This window comes from Ochlerotatus camptorhynchus, unplaced genomic scaffold, assembly GCF_037179485.1.
Source record: "Ochlerotatus camptorhynchus isolate MF236.1 unplaced genomic scaffold, CSIRO-AGI_Acam_v1.1 ptg000196l, whole genome shotgun sequence".
NCBI classification, from domain to species: domain Eukaryota; kingdom Metazoa; phylum Arthropoda; class Insecta; order Diptera; family Culicidae; genus Ochlerotatus; species Ochlerotatus camptorhynchus.
In genome coordinates, this window is record NW_027040686.1 from 1,530,205 (window position 1) to 1,547,346 (window position 17,142).

General features: G+C 38.8%; 1 protein-coding gene across 1 annotated transcript in view; it reads left to right on the forward strand.

Moving 5' to 3' along the window:
- Msr-110 overlaps window positions 1–5,122 on the forward strand; it is a 53,238-nt gene extending 48,116 nt beyond the window's left edge. The window contains exons 3-6 of the mRNA XM_065223769.1: window positions 1,120–1,397; window positions 1,459–1,626; window positions 3,998–4,827; window positions 4,895–5,122. Coding sequence (XP_065079841.1) covers window positions 1,120–1,397; window positions 1,459–1,626; window positions 3,998–4,827; window positions 4,895–4,917 — 1,299 coding nt within the window. The 3' untranslated portion in view covers window positions 4,918–5,122. The remainder of the gene's footprint in view (window positions 1–1,119; window positions 1,398–1,458; window positions 1,627–3,997; window positions 4,828–4,894) is intronic.
- Window positions 5,123–17,142: the final 12,020 nt, after the last annotated feature.

Sequence of the window (17,142 nt, forward strand, 5' to 3'; positions counted from 1 at the left end):
GTAGACAGTCAATAATAGGCCAATTTACCCTAGGTATACGATGGTCTCAACCGCTCATAGACCAATCATAGACATGGTCTTTGTGGATTATACCCACATGGGGTTCGGGGGACAGGGGAGGCGATATAAAGAAAGCAAAAAACGTGCTAAAGTAGGTATGGGTAGGTCCGGGGTTTTGTTTTGACTTATCGTATTGAAATCGCATGAAACAAAACACCAACAAGCGTTTACCATTTCTGACCGGGCGGCTGACGAAGAAATGTAGGTCCAAGTTACTGTACCTATTACTACAACCAGGTCAACCGCACAAGCGAAAGTAAGAAAATCAAAATGAAGCAGCAACAGTTTCTGTTTGCATCACTCACTTTTTTTTTCGAAACTGCAACCACACGGCAAGATGGAATACAATCGGATTGCTGTCATTTAAAGCGCGCTCCGTTTGTGCCATACGAAATGGAAAGTAGCTCTGTGGCGGCTGGGTACTTGCGGTAACAGCAGTGAGGCCATAAAGAAGTGAATCTTCTGTGAACTCTTTACCCTTTTACTTGGAAACAAACGCAGCATCCAATGCTTGGAAAGGTTACGAAACGCTGCCAGTGGGTCTTCTTCTGTGGCGCTTAGATGATTAGCTCTAACCCTATAGTTAGCTTAAATGATGCACGTGATGGGCAGTGTTGCCAGTCGTGTGAGGCTAATGTTAGCTTTGCTTGAGAAGGAATAGATTGCTCAGTCTTACAACTCTTCTGAACCGCAAGAAACCACCGATAATAGGCTGGTTGCCACATCAAATAAAGGGTCGTTACTTCATCTCTATACCCTCGTCGGCGTCGATGCACAGCTGATCTTAGGAAACATGCCACGACTGACTTTAGTCATAGTCATCGTCGTCGTCATCGTCGGCACCAAAGAAAGTGAATCACGTCGAAGAAAAGTGAAAGTGGTTATTCCACAATCACTACCATTTCTGTCCCTGAGATGATCCGTCCTTGTTCACACACCAGTTTGATCGCCATATTAAACTTTCCCGTTTTCTTGTTCTCGTCGTTTACGATTACATAACGGTATAAAACCAGACTTCGATTATCTACAATCTGCTTCTTGTTTCTCTTCTACCCCCAGGAACTCCCCAAAGCGCAAGCCTTAATGCAAGACAACCTATCTGCGGATGAAGCCAACCTGCAGACCATCGATCGGGATGAGAAGAAGCCAGACCACAAGCCACAGGAGAAGAAGGAATCGGCCGAAAACACTGAATCCCAAGACGACGACGAATCGGCCGCTGATGGCGAGAGCGACGAAAGCGCCGACATGAACTCTAACAACCGGGTGCGTGTCAAGATGCCTCTGGATCTGGACCTGACCGAGCTGGCTCACGCGATGCTGCGGGAAAACCAGAAGTACGTTTATGGGATTATGTGGTAATCAATTAATGTTTTAATACAAACATTACATTTTTAGGTCCAAAATGAACTGCGTCGTCGAGCGTCGCCGAACGGAGGAACTGGTCGACTCTCCGGCCAAAACTATGCGATTGCCATTCGGAATGGAATTCAACGCAGAAGCCAAGAAGCAGAAGGTTACCGGTGAACGTGTTGCCATCTTCTGCGAAACCGGAAACGAACCAAAGTGAGTCTTGGTAGATGATCACGCTTTGGCACCAACTTTGTGGGTGGAACTTATGCGTTCGGTCCGTATGTGAACGAGATTTCGTCAAAATATTCGACAATATTTTGTGTTATATCGGATGAACTATTCCGAGACAAATGACAACTTTTCTGACCAGGATCAGACACCATTTGCAGCTGTAGTAAAAAAGAAACGGAAAATGAGCGGATATAGAGCAATTCCACGCCAATGACAAATCGGAAAAACTCAACCTTTTCCGATTTGCATGAAACGTTGCATAATTGTTTGTTATTGACAATTATTCACATTTTTGTCAAAATTCGGCCCCATGGATTTTTTATTTATTTTACCTAATGGCGTCTTTGACATTTTGACGTAGGACTACAACTGTGATTTCTGTATGGGGGTACACATTGTGAAAATCGAAAATGGAACATGTAACAAAATTATGAAAGATTTTGAACGTTTATAACTCAGCTACCCCTGGACCAATTTTAATAATGTTATCACCAATCGATCAGAAATATTTCGACGCATCTGTCAAGATTGAGACTTCATCATTTTTTCAAAATGTCACTATTGAAAATTGCGATTTCCCTAACACAGATTTCAAAGTTGAATTTCATCCGGTTCAATAACTCCGTGGTGAGTGGTGGCGTTCTCCAGTACACAACGAAAGGCTGCCTGCAAGCAGCGAGCTGCAGCCGACATTAGCATCCATAGAAGGAGGAAGCATCCGCACCACTATTGATCGGAATCAGTAGCTCTTCGTGAGTCGCTGTGGGCCATCTAAAGAGTATAAACAGAGTATAAACAGAGAGAACTCTGCTCAAATTCCTATTCCTGCACAAAACACAAGCTCCTGCTGCAGTTAACAAATAAGATTTATTATATAAGTCCACGTAGTCCTACGTCACCATTGCGTACAACTCCATAGGGCTGTCCCTTATAGTTTTTCAAAATGTTGTCGCAAGTAAACGTCACTTCTGATTGAAATGACGTCTGAGACAAAGTTGTAGAGAAAAATAATGTTTTTTTGGAAAAAAATAATAATAATACGCTGAATCCAATGGCCATTTCGAAAAATTGTTGATTTTCCTGATTATATTATGTTTCGTATTCCCTTCAAAAGTAAATATTCAAAGAAGAAAATATTTTCTTCTGTATTAATATTCGAAGAAGGAAATATTTCCATTTTTAATTATATATTTAAATAAGGGAATATATCTTTATTTATTAAATACTCATAGAAGGGAATATTCCCTTCTTTACTGAATATTTAAAGAGACAATTTCCGTCTTATATTTAAGGAACAGAATTTTCCCTTCTTCATTAATTATTCCAAGGTGGGAATGTATCCGTGTTTATTAAATATTCAAAGAAGGGAATATTAATTTCTTTATTAAATATTCGAAGAAGGGAAAAGCCTCTCCTTTACTATATTTTTTGGAGCAGTGAAGATAAGGTCACAAAATGAAAAACCCCTTGGTCTCCTAAAATCCATTGATCCATCAAGAAGTGTTCATCTTTTTTTGGTATAAACGAAAGAAGAAAATTTCCTTCCCCAAAATATTCCCTTCTTTAGATCACGTACTGTAGAAAACTACTTAACTGTAATAATTTCAGGGTAATGTCATAAAGTAATCTATAAGTGTGCTAAACAGCAAACAAAGGTACAATTTAAAATTAAACAACTCATGGAATGACCTGGTTGAATCAGTTTCTATATAATATTCGTCAACTTTTTTTGCTGTGTACACAGCAAAAAATAAATTTTAATATTGCATCCAAGAGGAAGCACTTCAAGCATGTCGAAAATCTCATGTAATTTTTATGGCCACCAAAATAAACAAATGCAATTAAAGCAGCGTAATGTCAGTTCATGCACTGTATTAATGATAATTTTGTCCTTTTTAGCAAGTAATATTAAACCATATTTTCGACACGATTGAAGTGCATACACTTTGATGAGATATTAAAATTATTTTTTTGCTGTGTACATTACCCCGAATTTCATTGCTCCAGATGTAATTTCCCCGAACGACCCAGTAATCAATAGAAGTAGAATCTCATTCGGAGAAGTGACATTCAGGATAATGTAGCACAACCTTTATTGTGTCAATTTAAGATTTGTGAAAAAATTAGAACTTTTCGGGAAACAATACGGTCCGAGAAACAATACGGTTCGAGAAACAATAATGTACAAGCAAACTCATGATTAAATTTATTTACCAAACATGCGATGTGATCTTAACTAAAACATATGAAGGCATCTATCTCCCAATGCATACACTTCTTGATCTTGTAATATTTTGGCCAAACCATGTTGCCACTGGTACTTATAAAACTTTTTCTGCCACCACCCTTCCAGGAACGAAGACGCCGAACCCGTCCGTCAAGTCCTCATTCCAATCCCACCAGTCCGTTCCTTTGGTCCAATTACCCATCTGCCCCAGCAAATGCCACCACAACCCATCATGCGCCAGATGGCCCGGCCAATGTTCCCAATCCCGATGATGAACCACCAACAGTCCCAACAGATGCCCCCAATTCCCGCCCAAATGATGCAAGCTCCCCACCCGGAAGACCCCATGATGCGTCCCAACTTCCAAGTCCATCATCAACCAATGATGCACTCTGCACAACCCCAGCAGCCACAACCGACCTTCCCTCAGCAGATGCAACCACCACGTGCCGAGGTCCGCATCCAGTTCCAGCGTATCCCAATCCCGGAAGCTATCCGACCCTTCCTGCCACCACAGGCTCTCCGTAACGGCCCAGAGCAAAACGACGTCCAGATCCGTGAAGTCCCACTAGAGATGGCTCTGCAGAAGGTCGGACTGTCGGCCGATGAACTGAAGGACATCCACGAGATTGCCGCCCAGAAGTTCACTGAACAACTAAAGCAACTGATCGGAGAGATGGCCGATTCAGAAGAAAGCGATGAGGAAACCGACTCGTATCGCACCACCCCTGTCCAGGAGCCCGCCTCGCAGCACTCCGAGGAACGGGAACTCCAGGAACAGCAACCACCTCGCCCTCAGGAACCAGCGCCTCATGTACACAACCTCCAACCGCAGATCCTTCCCATGGGTCGCGCCCAGTACGCCCGATCTCTGGTCAACCCAATCAACCTTCCCGGTAAGGTCGTAGAGTCATCCGTATCCGTTTCGTCCGATGAAGAAGCGGAACGTCCACACTGTAAGTTTTTCCTCTGTTTCACCACCCACCACAAACTGACCCTCTAACTCCCACTTAATTTTTGTAGACGTCCAACCACGATCGGTCTAAGCACCGAGGATGCCAGCACACAAATTTAACCAAGCGCGCAAATGTTTTAACCCCTGAGAATTGGAACATTCCCGCACGTTTGCTCATGTGATTGTAAAAAAAAAAATGTTTTGAAGAAACTATATACAAAACTAAAAACAAGCGATTAGTATTAGCCCACGGCGAAACAAGGAGGGATAGGATGAACAAACAAACAAACAAACAACAAACTAGGAGATGTGTATGTGTAAATAATTGTTAGAATCGGAGAAATTTTTTTATCCACCAAAACAACCGATCCCTCCAAAATACAAACAAAAATAAAGCTAATCCAATTCTAGAATGCAACAAATGAATAATGCTAAAACCTATGAATGCCACAAAAGATGTCAAACAGCAGAATCACTGAAAACAATACAAAAATCCAAAAGCATTAAACAAACCCAACTGATGATCATTGATGTTCTAGAATACAACTGAGAGGTTTCCTAAATATGTAGTAGCGGTAGTGAGTAGTGAAATGAGAGAAAACGCATAAAGCGAAGATATTGTTTATAAAAGTTTTTAAAGTAAACTTGGAATTAACGTACAATTGGATTCGTTGTAAATCCACCAAAATTTTATCGTTTTGGAACATTTCAATAAAGATGTTTTTACTAATTATAGCAAGGGGTGTTTTATTTTGAACAATTTCCGGTATAATCGTAATGCAAGGTCCATTACCATTCGAGCACCAAATTCGGAACGGCTAAGAACATTTCATCGTAATCGGATCTGAATGAAAACAATTTTGCTAATAAAACATTATTTCTTCTCATAGTCGTGTTAGATGTTCAAAGTACTTGTATAAAATAAATCTGGATGCATAGTTAAAAAAAATGTTATTAAGAGAACCTATTTTGGAAATCGACCATGCGTTCCATATTCTGAACGCTCGATGTTGAATGCTACCCGGGACAGCCTTTTGTGTAAGCATTTTTTTTTTGATTTGTAAGGAACACTTCACGATAGCCATCAAATGATGTGTGTAGATTGAAAATTTAGCTTTTGATGATCGAAAAATCGAAACTACAATGCAGTTTTTCTATTTTCCGAAAACATTGTTGTCTTTGAGGACTTTCTTAGCTGACTAGTTCTTCAACTTAAAACTGCAAGTAGTGAAAATGGATGTAATGTCGGCCTAAATGCCCCTAATTTGGACCCATACAAAAATTTAACAATTGATTAAATTTTCAATAGCGACCAAAAATATCCATTAGTACCGTCCCAATAACGTGTTCATCTAGAAAAAAAAAATGATAAATAACAGATTTTTAGCGATGGGCCTAATCTTAGATCCATAGGCCAACATTAGAGGCTTTCCCCTACATACAGTAACAGTAGTAGAGTAACCCTTTGTGACAATTTTATGCGTACAAAAAGTCGTAAACTGTGCTCATAGTTCTATTATTTTCACAGAAATTATCAAGATTTGTCAGAAATTCAAATTATCGAAACTAGTTCATAACTTCTTTAATAGCCTAGAGTTTCCTGATGTTTTTTAAACTGCTCAAAATATTTCTCAATTTCCTTAAAATTCTCTAGACTGCCATGCCGTAGTATTTTTTTTTTGAAAGAACCATTTTACTGTAATTGATTTAATTACCTTTAAGTTCCACAATTTTCCTTAAGTTTAATAAAGTTTATAAACGCTCACGGAACTTTGCCGTAAATCACTTATTTTCCCTGGAAGAAGTTTTGTATGCTTACCTTTATTTCTCTAAATTAATCAAATGTTCCGGTGAATTTTCTAATATATATATGTTCAGAATCTCGAGCTATAGCATACGCGAGAATTGTACACGTTTACAAGCGCCACGTGGTAAGAAAATTCTGGGCTACTGTCCACCAGCCAAAAAGTCTTGACCCCCTGAACAAGTTTGCCGAAAACAGTAACTTTCTATCTGCTCAGGATCTCGAGCTATTGTATATGCGAGAATTGCATGTGTGTACTAGCACCAAGTATTGAGAAAATTCTGAACAACTGTCCACTAACACTAAAAGATCTTGACTTCCTGAACAACTTTGCCAAATACATTTACTATTTATCTGGTCAGGATCTAGTGATGTATCACATGCGAGAACTTAACATGTATACGAGCACTACCTAGTGAGAAGATTCTGAACTACTGTTAACCAGCAAAAAGGCTATGATCTCCTGAACAGCTTTGCCTTAGACAGTAACTTTCTATTAACTCAGGATCTTCCACGTAGTGAGAATTTTCTGAACTACTCCACCAACGAAAAGATCTTGACTTCCTGAAAAGCTTTGCCGAAGACAGTAACTTTTTATCTGGTAAGGATCTAGAGATATATAAGTTAAGAACTTCGGAAACTTTGAAATAACGACTTGACTCGTTCGAGATCGAAACAGAATTAATTTTATTTCTTGATATGTTTAACTTATCCTAACATTCTTGTTGCTATCGTCGTCGTCGTTGAAGGGTCGTTGTCGCGTATGCTGCTGAGTCGGCATTCTAGGTGCCATCGACAGTCTCGGTGCAATCGCGTCGATGGGTGGTGCGAGTACAATGTTGCCGGGAGGTGGATGATGATGATGATGATGATGATGATGGTGCGCTGGGTCAGTCAGTGCTACTGCCGTTGGTGTTCGCTTGCTAATAAGGCGAGCGATCTAGCTAGTTGTTGTTGCTGTTGCTGTAGATGATTTATTTGGTCTTCATTGGTTGGGTGGCTGCAAAGGTTGGGGTTCGAGATGGCTTCGGCTTTAACTTATATATGCGAGAATTTTACATGTATACTAGCGCCACGTATTGAGAAAATTTTGAACTTTTGTGCACTAAGAAATAGGCTTTGATCTCATAAACAACTTTGTCGACGACAGTAACTTTCTATCTGGTCATGATCTCGAGATATATCACATGCGATAATTTCACATGTATTCTAGCTCTACGTAGTGAGAAAATTTTGAACTACTCTGCACCAGCGAAAAGGTTATGATCCCTAGAACAACTTTGCCGAAGACAGCAACTTTCTATCTGGTCAGGATCTCGAGATTTTCCATGTTGTAACCAATTAAGTCAAATCCCACGTAGTATGGACACCGTTTACGCGGTTTCCTTTCACATTTTCTCTATAAACCGCATTTTTTGGGGGTTAATTGTGATAAAAGTTTAGCTTTTTTAGTTAAAAACAAGTTTTTCCGTTGGTTTCATATCGATTGGTAGCTCGGCTGCAAAATGGCAATGGAAAACTCACACTGTTGTACAAAGTACAACGCGCGAGTACTCGTGTTACAAAAGTTGGCGCGAGTAACGGAGGGTTAAGTAACGTGGTCATCGAGCTCTCTATGCTGGAAAAGGCGAGCTCTATTTTCGGTTCGGTCGAAGATCTTTCAGGGTGACGAGTGAACCAGGAAAGCCGGGAAAAAGTTGGGATTTTATTTTCACCAGGAAAGACCTGGAAAAAGTCAGGTATTTTAATAGCCCACGGGGAAAATAATCTTGTTTCAATAACTTCAACAGTTTATGATATTGGCACATGTTTCAAAAAAAAAAATAAAAAAAAATATAAACTAATTAAAAATTTTTGAACAGAATTAACCTTAAGAAAGGGAGTAAATAATGCAATAATATTTATCGTATGTTCTTCAAGATTTTTTTTAATCAATTGGATTGACGATAGCGAAGTACTTCGATGATTGCAGAATCGCGTAAAAATTGACAAGTGAATATACTGTGGCTAATTGTTGAGTCACTTGCATGTATCACACTTAGAATAGATCGCAGAATTCTGAGAATAATATTACCAAAGTTACTCTGTAAACGAAAACTTCACAATTTTTTCTGTAAAATCGATATGTTTTCATAAATTCACCGATAGATCGGTGAAAACAAACAGGTTTACAAAAATCTGTGAAATAATTTCGGATAATTCGGTGACGTAGCTTTTTTTCAACAAACTTCTGTAAATACAGTTGTCAGCCATATGACAGTCGAAGCGTTCCATTATAAACAGTTTCAGTTTTTGTGGTTTTTGTACACAATTTGTGAAGCCGTTGAAAGTGAAAATATATGGAAGACATTTTAAAAACTCTGCAGGGGAACAACGAAAAATGCCTCGGTATGTTTCGTAAGTATGCTAAATAGCGATGCCGGTGGTGTAGTGGTAAGCGCGATTATCTCTCACCCCACCAGGCCTCGGTTCAATCCCAGTCGGCGCGGTTCATTAGTTGATGGGTCGATAGGTAGGGTCCAGGTGTGGGAGCTGCCTCCCTGGCGTCGGTAGCATATGTCGGTATGTTCGTAGAATGATGTAAAATAGAATACTGTGACATTTCTCAAATCAAACGTTTGGTTTCCAATAAGTAGGTGCTTAGTACAACATTAATTGAAAATTAGGGGGATTCAGTTATTAAATTTCAAAGTCAGAGCAAAAGCTCGTATACAGTTTCTCCACCTTTTAATGTTTTGATAGTAAGAATGATAGTTAAGGTACATCGGAGTAAGTTGAAACGGTACGTTTATCTCTTAGTGTAAGTGAATATTCACTGTAATTATTTTTGAGAGGCATTGTGTACTACCGCAAACTACTATATTAGAAAAAAATCTCAGCGATTATTCCCTTTCGCTAAGAGATACATGTACCATTTTCCCACTACGTCAAATGTATGTCGTGTTTTTTCTATGATTATAACATATGGACATGAACAAGGTGTGTTTGGTGAAAACTTCTACCTTTCTAGTTTCTAATAATAATATTAATACCTATTTGTCCTATATCTCCAATCCATCCTAGAAAAACTATGCATTATCTGTAACAGCCCGCTGAATCTGGTGGTGACATATGCAGATGACATATCGATAATCATAACTGACGACCGCAAGCTGCCTATCATCAAGCAAGCTTTCCTGGACTTTGATCGTGTTTCCGGATCTCTTTTGAATTTCAACAAAACGTTCGCCGTCAACACTTGGTTCCAACGTACAGGAGACGATACTGTTTGGCCAAGTGGCCGAGAGTCAATTAAAATTTTGGAGATAACATTCTTCAACTCCCGAAAGAAAACAATTGACTTCAACTGGGGAGATGTTATCAGAAAAGCGGCGCCGGTGGTTTTTAAGGTTTTTTACTGCGAACATACGTCCTCCGAATAGCATCAAAATGAAGGTGATCGGGTGCGCCTGCAGTCAAAAGACATGACCATGGAATCAAAGCAATCTAGATGCTAGAAACAGTCGAAGAAACAGCTTTGACGAAAATGCAAATTATGGCCTTTTTATAGCATATAACGTGAGTTGGTAGATGGATCAGTAATCTTGAAGTATGGGACATTTTATACACATTGAATGATAACTCTGTTTCATTCCTATGCGCGAAAAGCAATCTAGATATACTAAATGTTCAGAGCTAATCGGTGTCAGTAGTCTTTGAAAACTCACCCAGGAATTAATTAATCTAGGATAGATAATTGCATGTATTCTAATATCCGAGAAAAGCATGCTAAGCCATAGGAGGAATCGGGGTTATATCACAATATCACAATAGGAGGAATCGGGGTAACACAGGCATATTAAGGATTGTTATTGTTTTATCGTTCCCGTGACAAGTAGGATATTTTGGAATGTAATATCTTAAATTAAGAGTGTAAGTTACAAAAAACCTATTATTAAATAGTTCAACTGGCCGTCTTAAACCTAATGTCTATCATACCCCGAATACCCCTACACTGAAAATGTACCAAGAAGAGTTCTCGAACCATAACCATCCAATTTTCATCGTCAGAGAGCGTTTACTTCTTTCAGAATATTCAAGTAAAATTCGCCTGAGTCACTAAATTATTCAACACACGAATCAGTCGGTAAAGGCGCAGCTACAAAGCAAGGCCGTGCTGGAGGTGGCTGGGTTCGATTCCCGGTCCGGTCTAGAAATTTTCTCGGAATGGAACATTTCTCGACTTCCTTGGCCATAGAGTATGATTATACTTGCCACACTCATTTGTACTAATGCAAAAATGGTACATGCTTAGAAAGCTCTCAATTAAAAAGAGTGGTCTCAAAGAACACAAAGTTGAGAGACGACGCAAAATCCCGACGTAACATAACCAAAGAATAGATGGATAAACAAACATTCTGTTTGTTATTTTCTGATTTATCTTTGATTCAATGTATGGTAGTGATAATATTCCAAACGACAGACAGGTTCTGTACCATTGCCATCTGTGAAGTAAACTTCACCGTTTTGAAAATTAACAGCATAATCAACATCAACACATTTAAAATAAACTCATAACCAATGTTCAGTTAACTTGAGCTAATCTACCCAAAATGTCTACAACACAATAAAAAGTTTATTCACATCGGATCCGCCCGATTAGGAATATGAGCCATCAAATAAACGCATAGCAAATCAGGTTCTGTCGGATCACTTGACTTAAGAAACCGGCATGTTGGGATAGAGTAGGGCCAACCGAGTCATAAAAAAAAAACTAAACACATCAATAGATTGCCTGTGCACAAAAATTAAATAAAACCAAAAGAACCGGCTCCACCGAAAGAGCATGGCCATCATCTCAATGCTGAATATGTATATTTGGCGTTAGTAGAAGCCGACCCCCACGCAAGAAGCACAAGCACAAGCGGTATGGGTATGACCATGTAAATTATATGGCTTTATTGGCTGTATCAATAGACAGTAAGATCAAGAGCGAGAGTCGTAGACAAAAATCGGACAACCACAACAGATGTACAATTTGTCCTTCTTGGAACTCCATGCTGAACTGAACAACGGTTGTCATGTGTTGCAAAGAGTATGATCTTCTTTTAAAATCATTTGAGTGGAATAACGATACTAGGGTTAACTACCCCATTTCCGGCCTATTAAGCACAACCCGCACTTAGTCTTTCTCAATCTAGCGCAGTTTAGCACCAAACAGAATGTTATTATTACTGATGGCTTCCAAATTTATTTAGCTTTCCGTATGTACCGTAAGACTTGATAAAGAGAAACCAATCGTTGAGATATTGTCGAAAGTCTAACACTGCTTCTTGACGCCAAACTCGGCCTACGGATTCTAAACTCGGCCTATCGCATTGCAACGCCATTGAAACGCTAATTAATTCACTTCGGCCTATCGGATGAAGATAAAAATTGATTTGGTCGGAGCGCTTCTTTGTTTTTGGGAATAATGGGTGTAAACCTTCATATCACGCGTTCTTATTGACTTCATTCGGTAGTATTTGAACTAAAGTATCGTACCAAACGCATAATCTATCTATTAACGCCAAAATCTTGATTTTTTTTTGAAGTTTTCTGATCAATAGGCCCAAAATGGGTGATTAGGCCGAAGTAGTTCTCTACCCTACCTATCAATCAAATCACATTATCCGTTTCAAGCCATAGGTAATCGAATGGCGTACTTTTAAAAACTTTAAATTTATGGTGTGAATACAGAATATTCTTAAATATGTCTATAGTGCATAGTTTACGTAAGAACCACAATGAACAAAATCTACCTTTTTGTTACAATTCATTTTTTACTATATAATTTGGCTCTAAAACTTACATGCAAACACACTTTTTTTGTTCGTAAATATGTGAGCAATATCGAAAAAACGATTTGGCGTAAGTGCTATTTGAATGCAAAAAATGACGTCCATACAGCTTGTAATTTTTCCTGCTATTTGCTACATTTAATCTAGAAATCGTATAATTCCAGCTGCTTTTATACGCTTTTTCAAAAATGCATTCTCAATATTAAGCATACACACTAGCTTTTTACGTGGTTCGTCAAACACGTCTTCAAGCCACCGTTCAATGTACTGAACCTTTTCCTATTGCGTTCGTGGCGCTTTCGCTACTTTCTGTATTTACCTGCTTTATAGTATTGCACAATTTGCATTTTTTTTTTATTATTTTCTTCATATTTATTCAATCACTAGAACGTTAACTTCAATTCTACATATGATATATTTAAGCCCATATTTACATCGATTCTAGCAAATTCATCCAATACTCACGTTTCTCCTCCGGCATTAAGGGGAAAACCTTTTTAATAATAAAATCCTGTCGAAATTTTAGGATTCCACTTGCTTCTGTTTGGCGTTGAAGCTGATCGATCAAATTAAATGACGGTTTGGAAAGCTCGTTCAATCGTTTTTTCGTCAGTATCTGTAGTGTTTTCATTTCGTCGATGTAGTTATAGCAACATTGCACCTTTGGTAAAGATTAAATGTTTAATGTTTGCCATCTTTGGTCAGTTTTTGAGCTTAGTTAAAACAGACTGTTTAAAATGAATATTCGAAGAAATCCAACGGTTCCATCACAAAACCTTGTGGCCTAATGTCACTTCCAGATTTTCCCACGCAGTCGACGAAATCAGGAAAACTGTAAACTTCTCCACGACGGACACGCTTCATCGTACGCTATCTCGATGCATGATATGAATCCGTTGACATATAAGTCCAGGCTCCAGATACTTCAAATTAATTTGATGGGTTAAATTGCCGGAGAGTTATTAAGCAAGGCTAGCAAGCCAATATTTCCAGTTCTTGTTCTGTGCCGAGCAATTATCGAGCAACGAACTTAGCACCAAGATAAGAGTAACATTGTAAAACACAATGTGATTAACTTTTCGTCCTGGAATCACATCGTTCCACAAAATAGCATTAACGAGACCGTTCCGAGAGCCACCCAGTGGAGCAAAAGTTTCATTGTAAGCAACGATCCTTTTACAAAAAATGACCTTCTTTAATGGATTCCATTCTTGGAACCTGAGCCACCTACATTAATATAATGAGTAAGAAATTGCTCTCGTAAATTCATATTAATAAGTTACCTTTTGAAGATCGTCACATTCAACCGATCGCTGTCGTACTCCTCTTATTCCTCTTCTATCCTTGTTTGGACCCTACACGAGGTAATCCTTGTTGTATATCGATTTGGAAAATTCCTCTTCGATCCTTCATATTCTTATAGTAATCTGCTTGGAAGTCGATTTGGATAAAGGATTTACGCCACCATGGCGCCTAAGCGCAAAAGAAAGGGGCAATCTCTTGATCCCCCTTCTGATTTAATTAATTTGAACAATCAATTTGATTTGCTCACGGATCATCCAGGAAAAAAATCTAGTAAACTTTACCAGCTTAAAGCCAAGATGGAAAAGATTTCCCCTATTGTGATAATCACTTCCGATTTCCATGCTCTTCGCACGGAAATTTTAAACTTCGTGAAATTTAAATTTTCGCTACAAATTGGCCGTCGGGGTGAATGCCATGTATTGGCTGAAACCTTGGACGGATTTAAAAGTCTTCTCAAGTATCAGCAGCACAAATTTTTTACTTACGACACCAAAACTGAACGTGTGTTCAAGGTTGTCATGAAAGGACTGCCCAGTGGTGAATCCCTGGATCAGGTCAAAGATGAACTGGCAAAATTACTTGGAATTGTGCCACTCCAAGTAATCAAAATGAAAATGAAGTCCCATCCTGGCGATTCACGCAACGGGATTTATAATGATTTTTATTTAGTTCACTTCAAGTCTAGTTAACTAAACAACCTTAAGGCCTTAGAAAAAGCTAGCCTTATGCTCCATGTCCGAGTGAAGTGGGACACTTCAAAAAGACTGAAGGAAGTTTCCAAAGCCTCACCAACCACCGTAAGTGTGTCAGCATGTCAGCTAAATGCATGAATTGCGGTGATTACTCTCACGCAAAGGACGACTGTCCTGTGAAGGAAGATCCTAAGAAATTTAAATGTTCAAATTGTGGTGAAAACCACAAATCCAATTTTTGGGAATGTAAGACTCGCAAAGCGATCCTACATTCTCGTTCTAAGTGACAGGTAGGAAACGCTCCACGTTTTCGACCAGGTACAAATTACTCTGCTGTTAACAACGGTCAGCGAGGAACAAATTCTACATTCGTACCCGTAGGTACAAATATCACCCCTACTTCAAATTGTTCGTCAATACCTACTCCCCTCGCTGCTAACAATGTTCAGCGAGTAAATAGAGCTACCTATGCTGCTATTACAGCTGATAGAAATCAAAATACTAATACGTAATTCTAACGGAAATTTTGAAAATTTTGGTTACTGTATTACTGTATTACTGCTCCCAAAATGGAATGTTTACAGAAATCATTAACTGAAATGATTTCTGATATGCTTAAATCTAACTCCATGTTTGATGCTATTCAAACTGGATTAAAATTTTGCGAACAATATTGTTATGACTTTGAAATTCAGCAATGGATTTTAAATCATTAAATATTTTAAATTTGAATGCTCGATCTCTAATGAAGACGAGCTATTTAACTTTTTGAGAGTTCATAACGTGCATATTGCCGTTATAACTGAAACGTTCCTTAAACCGGACTATAAGGTTAAGAGGGACGCAAATTATTTCATTTATAGAAATGATGATTGTTTATAGACGAATCAAACATAAAAATCTTTCTTCATTTGAAACCAAAGTTTTTGTAACTTTGGGAGTTTCTGTTGAAACAAAATTTGGACAACTTACGTTTATAGCTGCTCATTTGCCATTCCAATGCGTAGGTCAGCAAAAGAATTTTCTCAATGGTGACCTTCAGAAACTTACCCGTCATTGGTCTAAATTCTTTATTATTGGTGATTTTAATGCAAAACACCGCTCATGGAATAACCTTAAAGGGTGTCCACGATGAAATTGCCACACACAAAATTGATTCGCAAAATTCGAGTTTTCATCCGATTGCCATCAAATTTTCAGGGATTGAGAAATAACTATTAAACTTCATTTTACCATTTTATTCGTATTTTATTTACAGTCCATACGCAAATGCCCGCACCTTGGCCTTAACCCCGGCCATAAGATTCTGCACAACCTGTGAATCAACCGTTTTTTGCATGTAAACCCATACTTTCTTCAGTTCCTCGACTGTCTTCACTACCTTAGGTCGTTTAAGAAGATGCTGCTTCATAATCGCCCAGTACTTCTCGATGGGGCGGAGCTCCGGAGTGTTGGGAGGGTTGAACATTTTCGGCACGAAATTGACCTTATTGTCCGCATACCACTTCAGCACGTCCTTGGAGTAGTGGCATGAGGCCAAATCCGGCCAGAAGATTGTTGGGACGTTGTGGGCCTTCAGGAGAGGAAGCAGCCGCTTCTAACGGAGGCGTTCGGATTTCGGTTGAAGGCCCCAACTACGCGGTTGTGATTTTTGGTGTTGTACGGAATACTTTTTCCTTCACTTCTGGGCTTCCGATCGGTGGTCAACCGTTCCTCGAACCACTTAATCACTCGCGACACCGTGGAATTCGCGATTCCCAACGTTTTAGCGATGGAACGATGCGAGAGATCCTTGTTCTCGTGATGAATGCGCAAGATTTTATCACGCACGAGCTGTTCTTTCGACTCCATTTCCGCGAGTTTTGATCACAGGACTTTAAAACTTGCAGGATGTAAATAATGCACTATGAACTAAATCCACCCAAATTTTCATTAAATTCTACCCAACGGTTAAAAAATTAGAGCAATTTCATAGTGCGGCAATTTCATCGTGGACACCCTTTATGTGGTATTGATGCATGTTAAACTTTTTGAGGCTGTCAGATTCAACGCGCCTACGTCTACGGAGGTTACGCAGAAGTGATTCGCTATTCGGTAGAGCTTGTCAAACGCTTTTGAGCTTATGTAGTATAGAATTTGTTCGGTACGGTCGCGAAATCTTAAAATGATTGATACGTCCGTTAAATTAACAAATTTGATACAAAGCTCAGTTGTAAATAAGTAGAATGTCTAGGGAGGAAACCAAAATTAATCAACTTGCCAACATAGGCTATCACATTTATTTTAGTGGCACTCTTTAACTGATAGTAATTATTTTTTTTTTGCTCGCTTCGGTTGTTTCGCGCGGCGTTCGGAATTCGCACGGTTTTCGTTATTTACATAATTTAGATATTTCGTTCGATACGGGTTTTTTTACAGCATTTTTTTCTATAACTATCTTGAAACAATACACACGGAATCCAGTGTTCAAGCTGCCAACATAGGCTTTTTTTCTTTATTCTTTCTGCCGTATTGTCAATTGTATTTTTTTATTCCTTCTGCCGTATTGTCAAAGACATTTATTCAAATGGGTCAAGTCTTGAAAACAAAGCTGCTTAACACCCAATAAAGAAAAAAAATTAAAAAAAATCTACTACTGTAATAATGTTTGCACCATTGAGCAATGCCAAAATTAAAAATATTCTCAAAAATTTCGT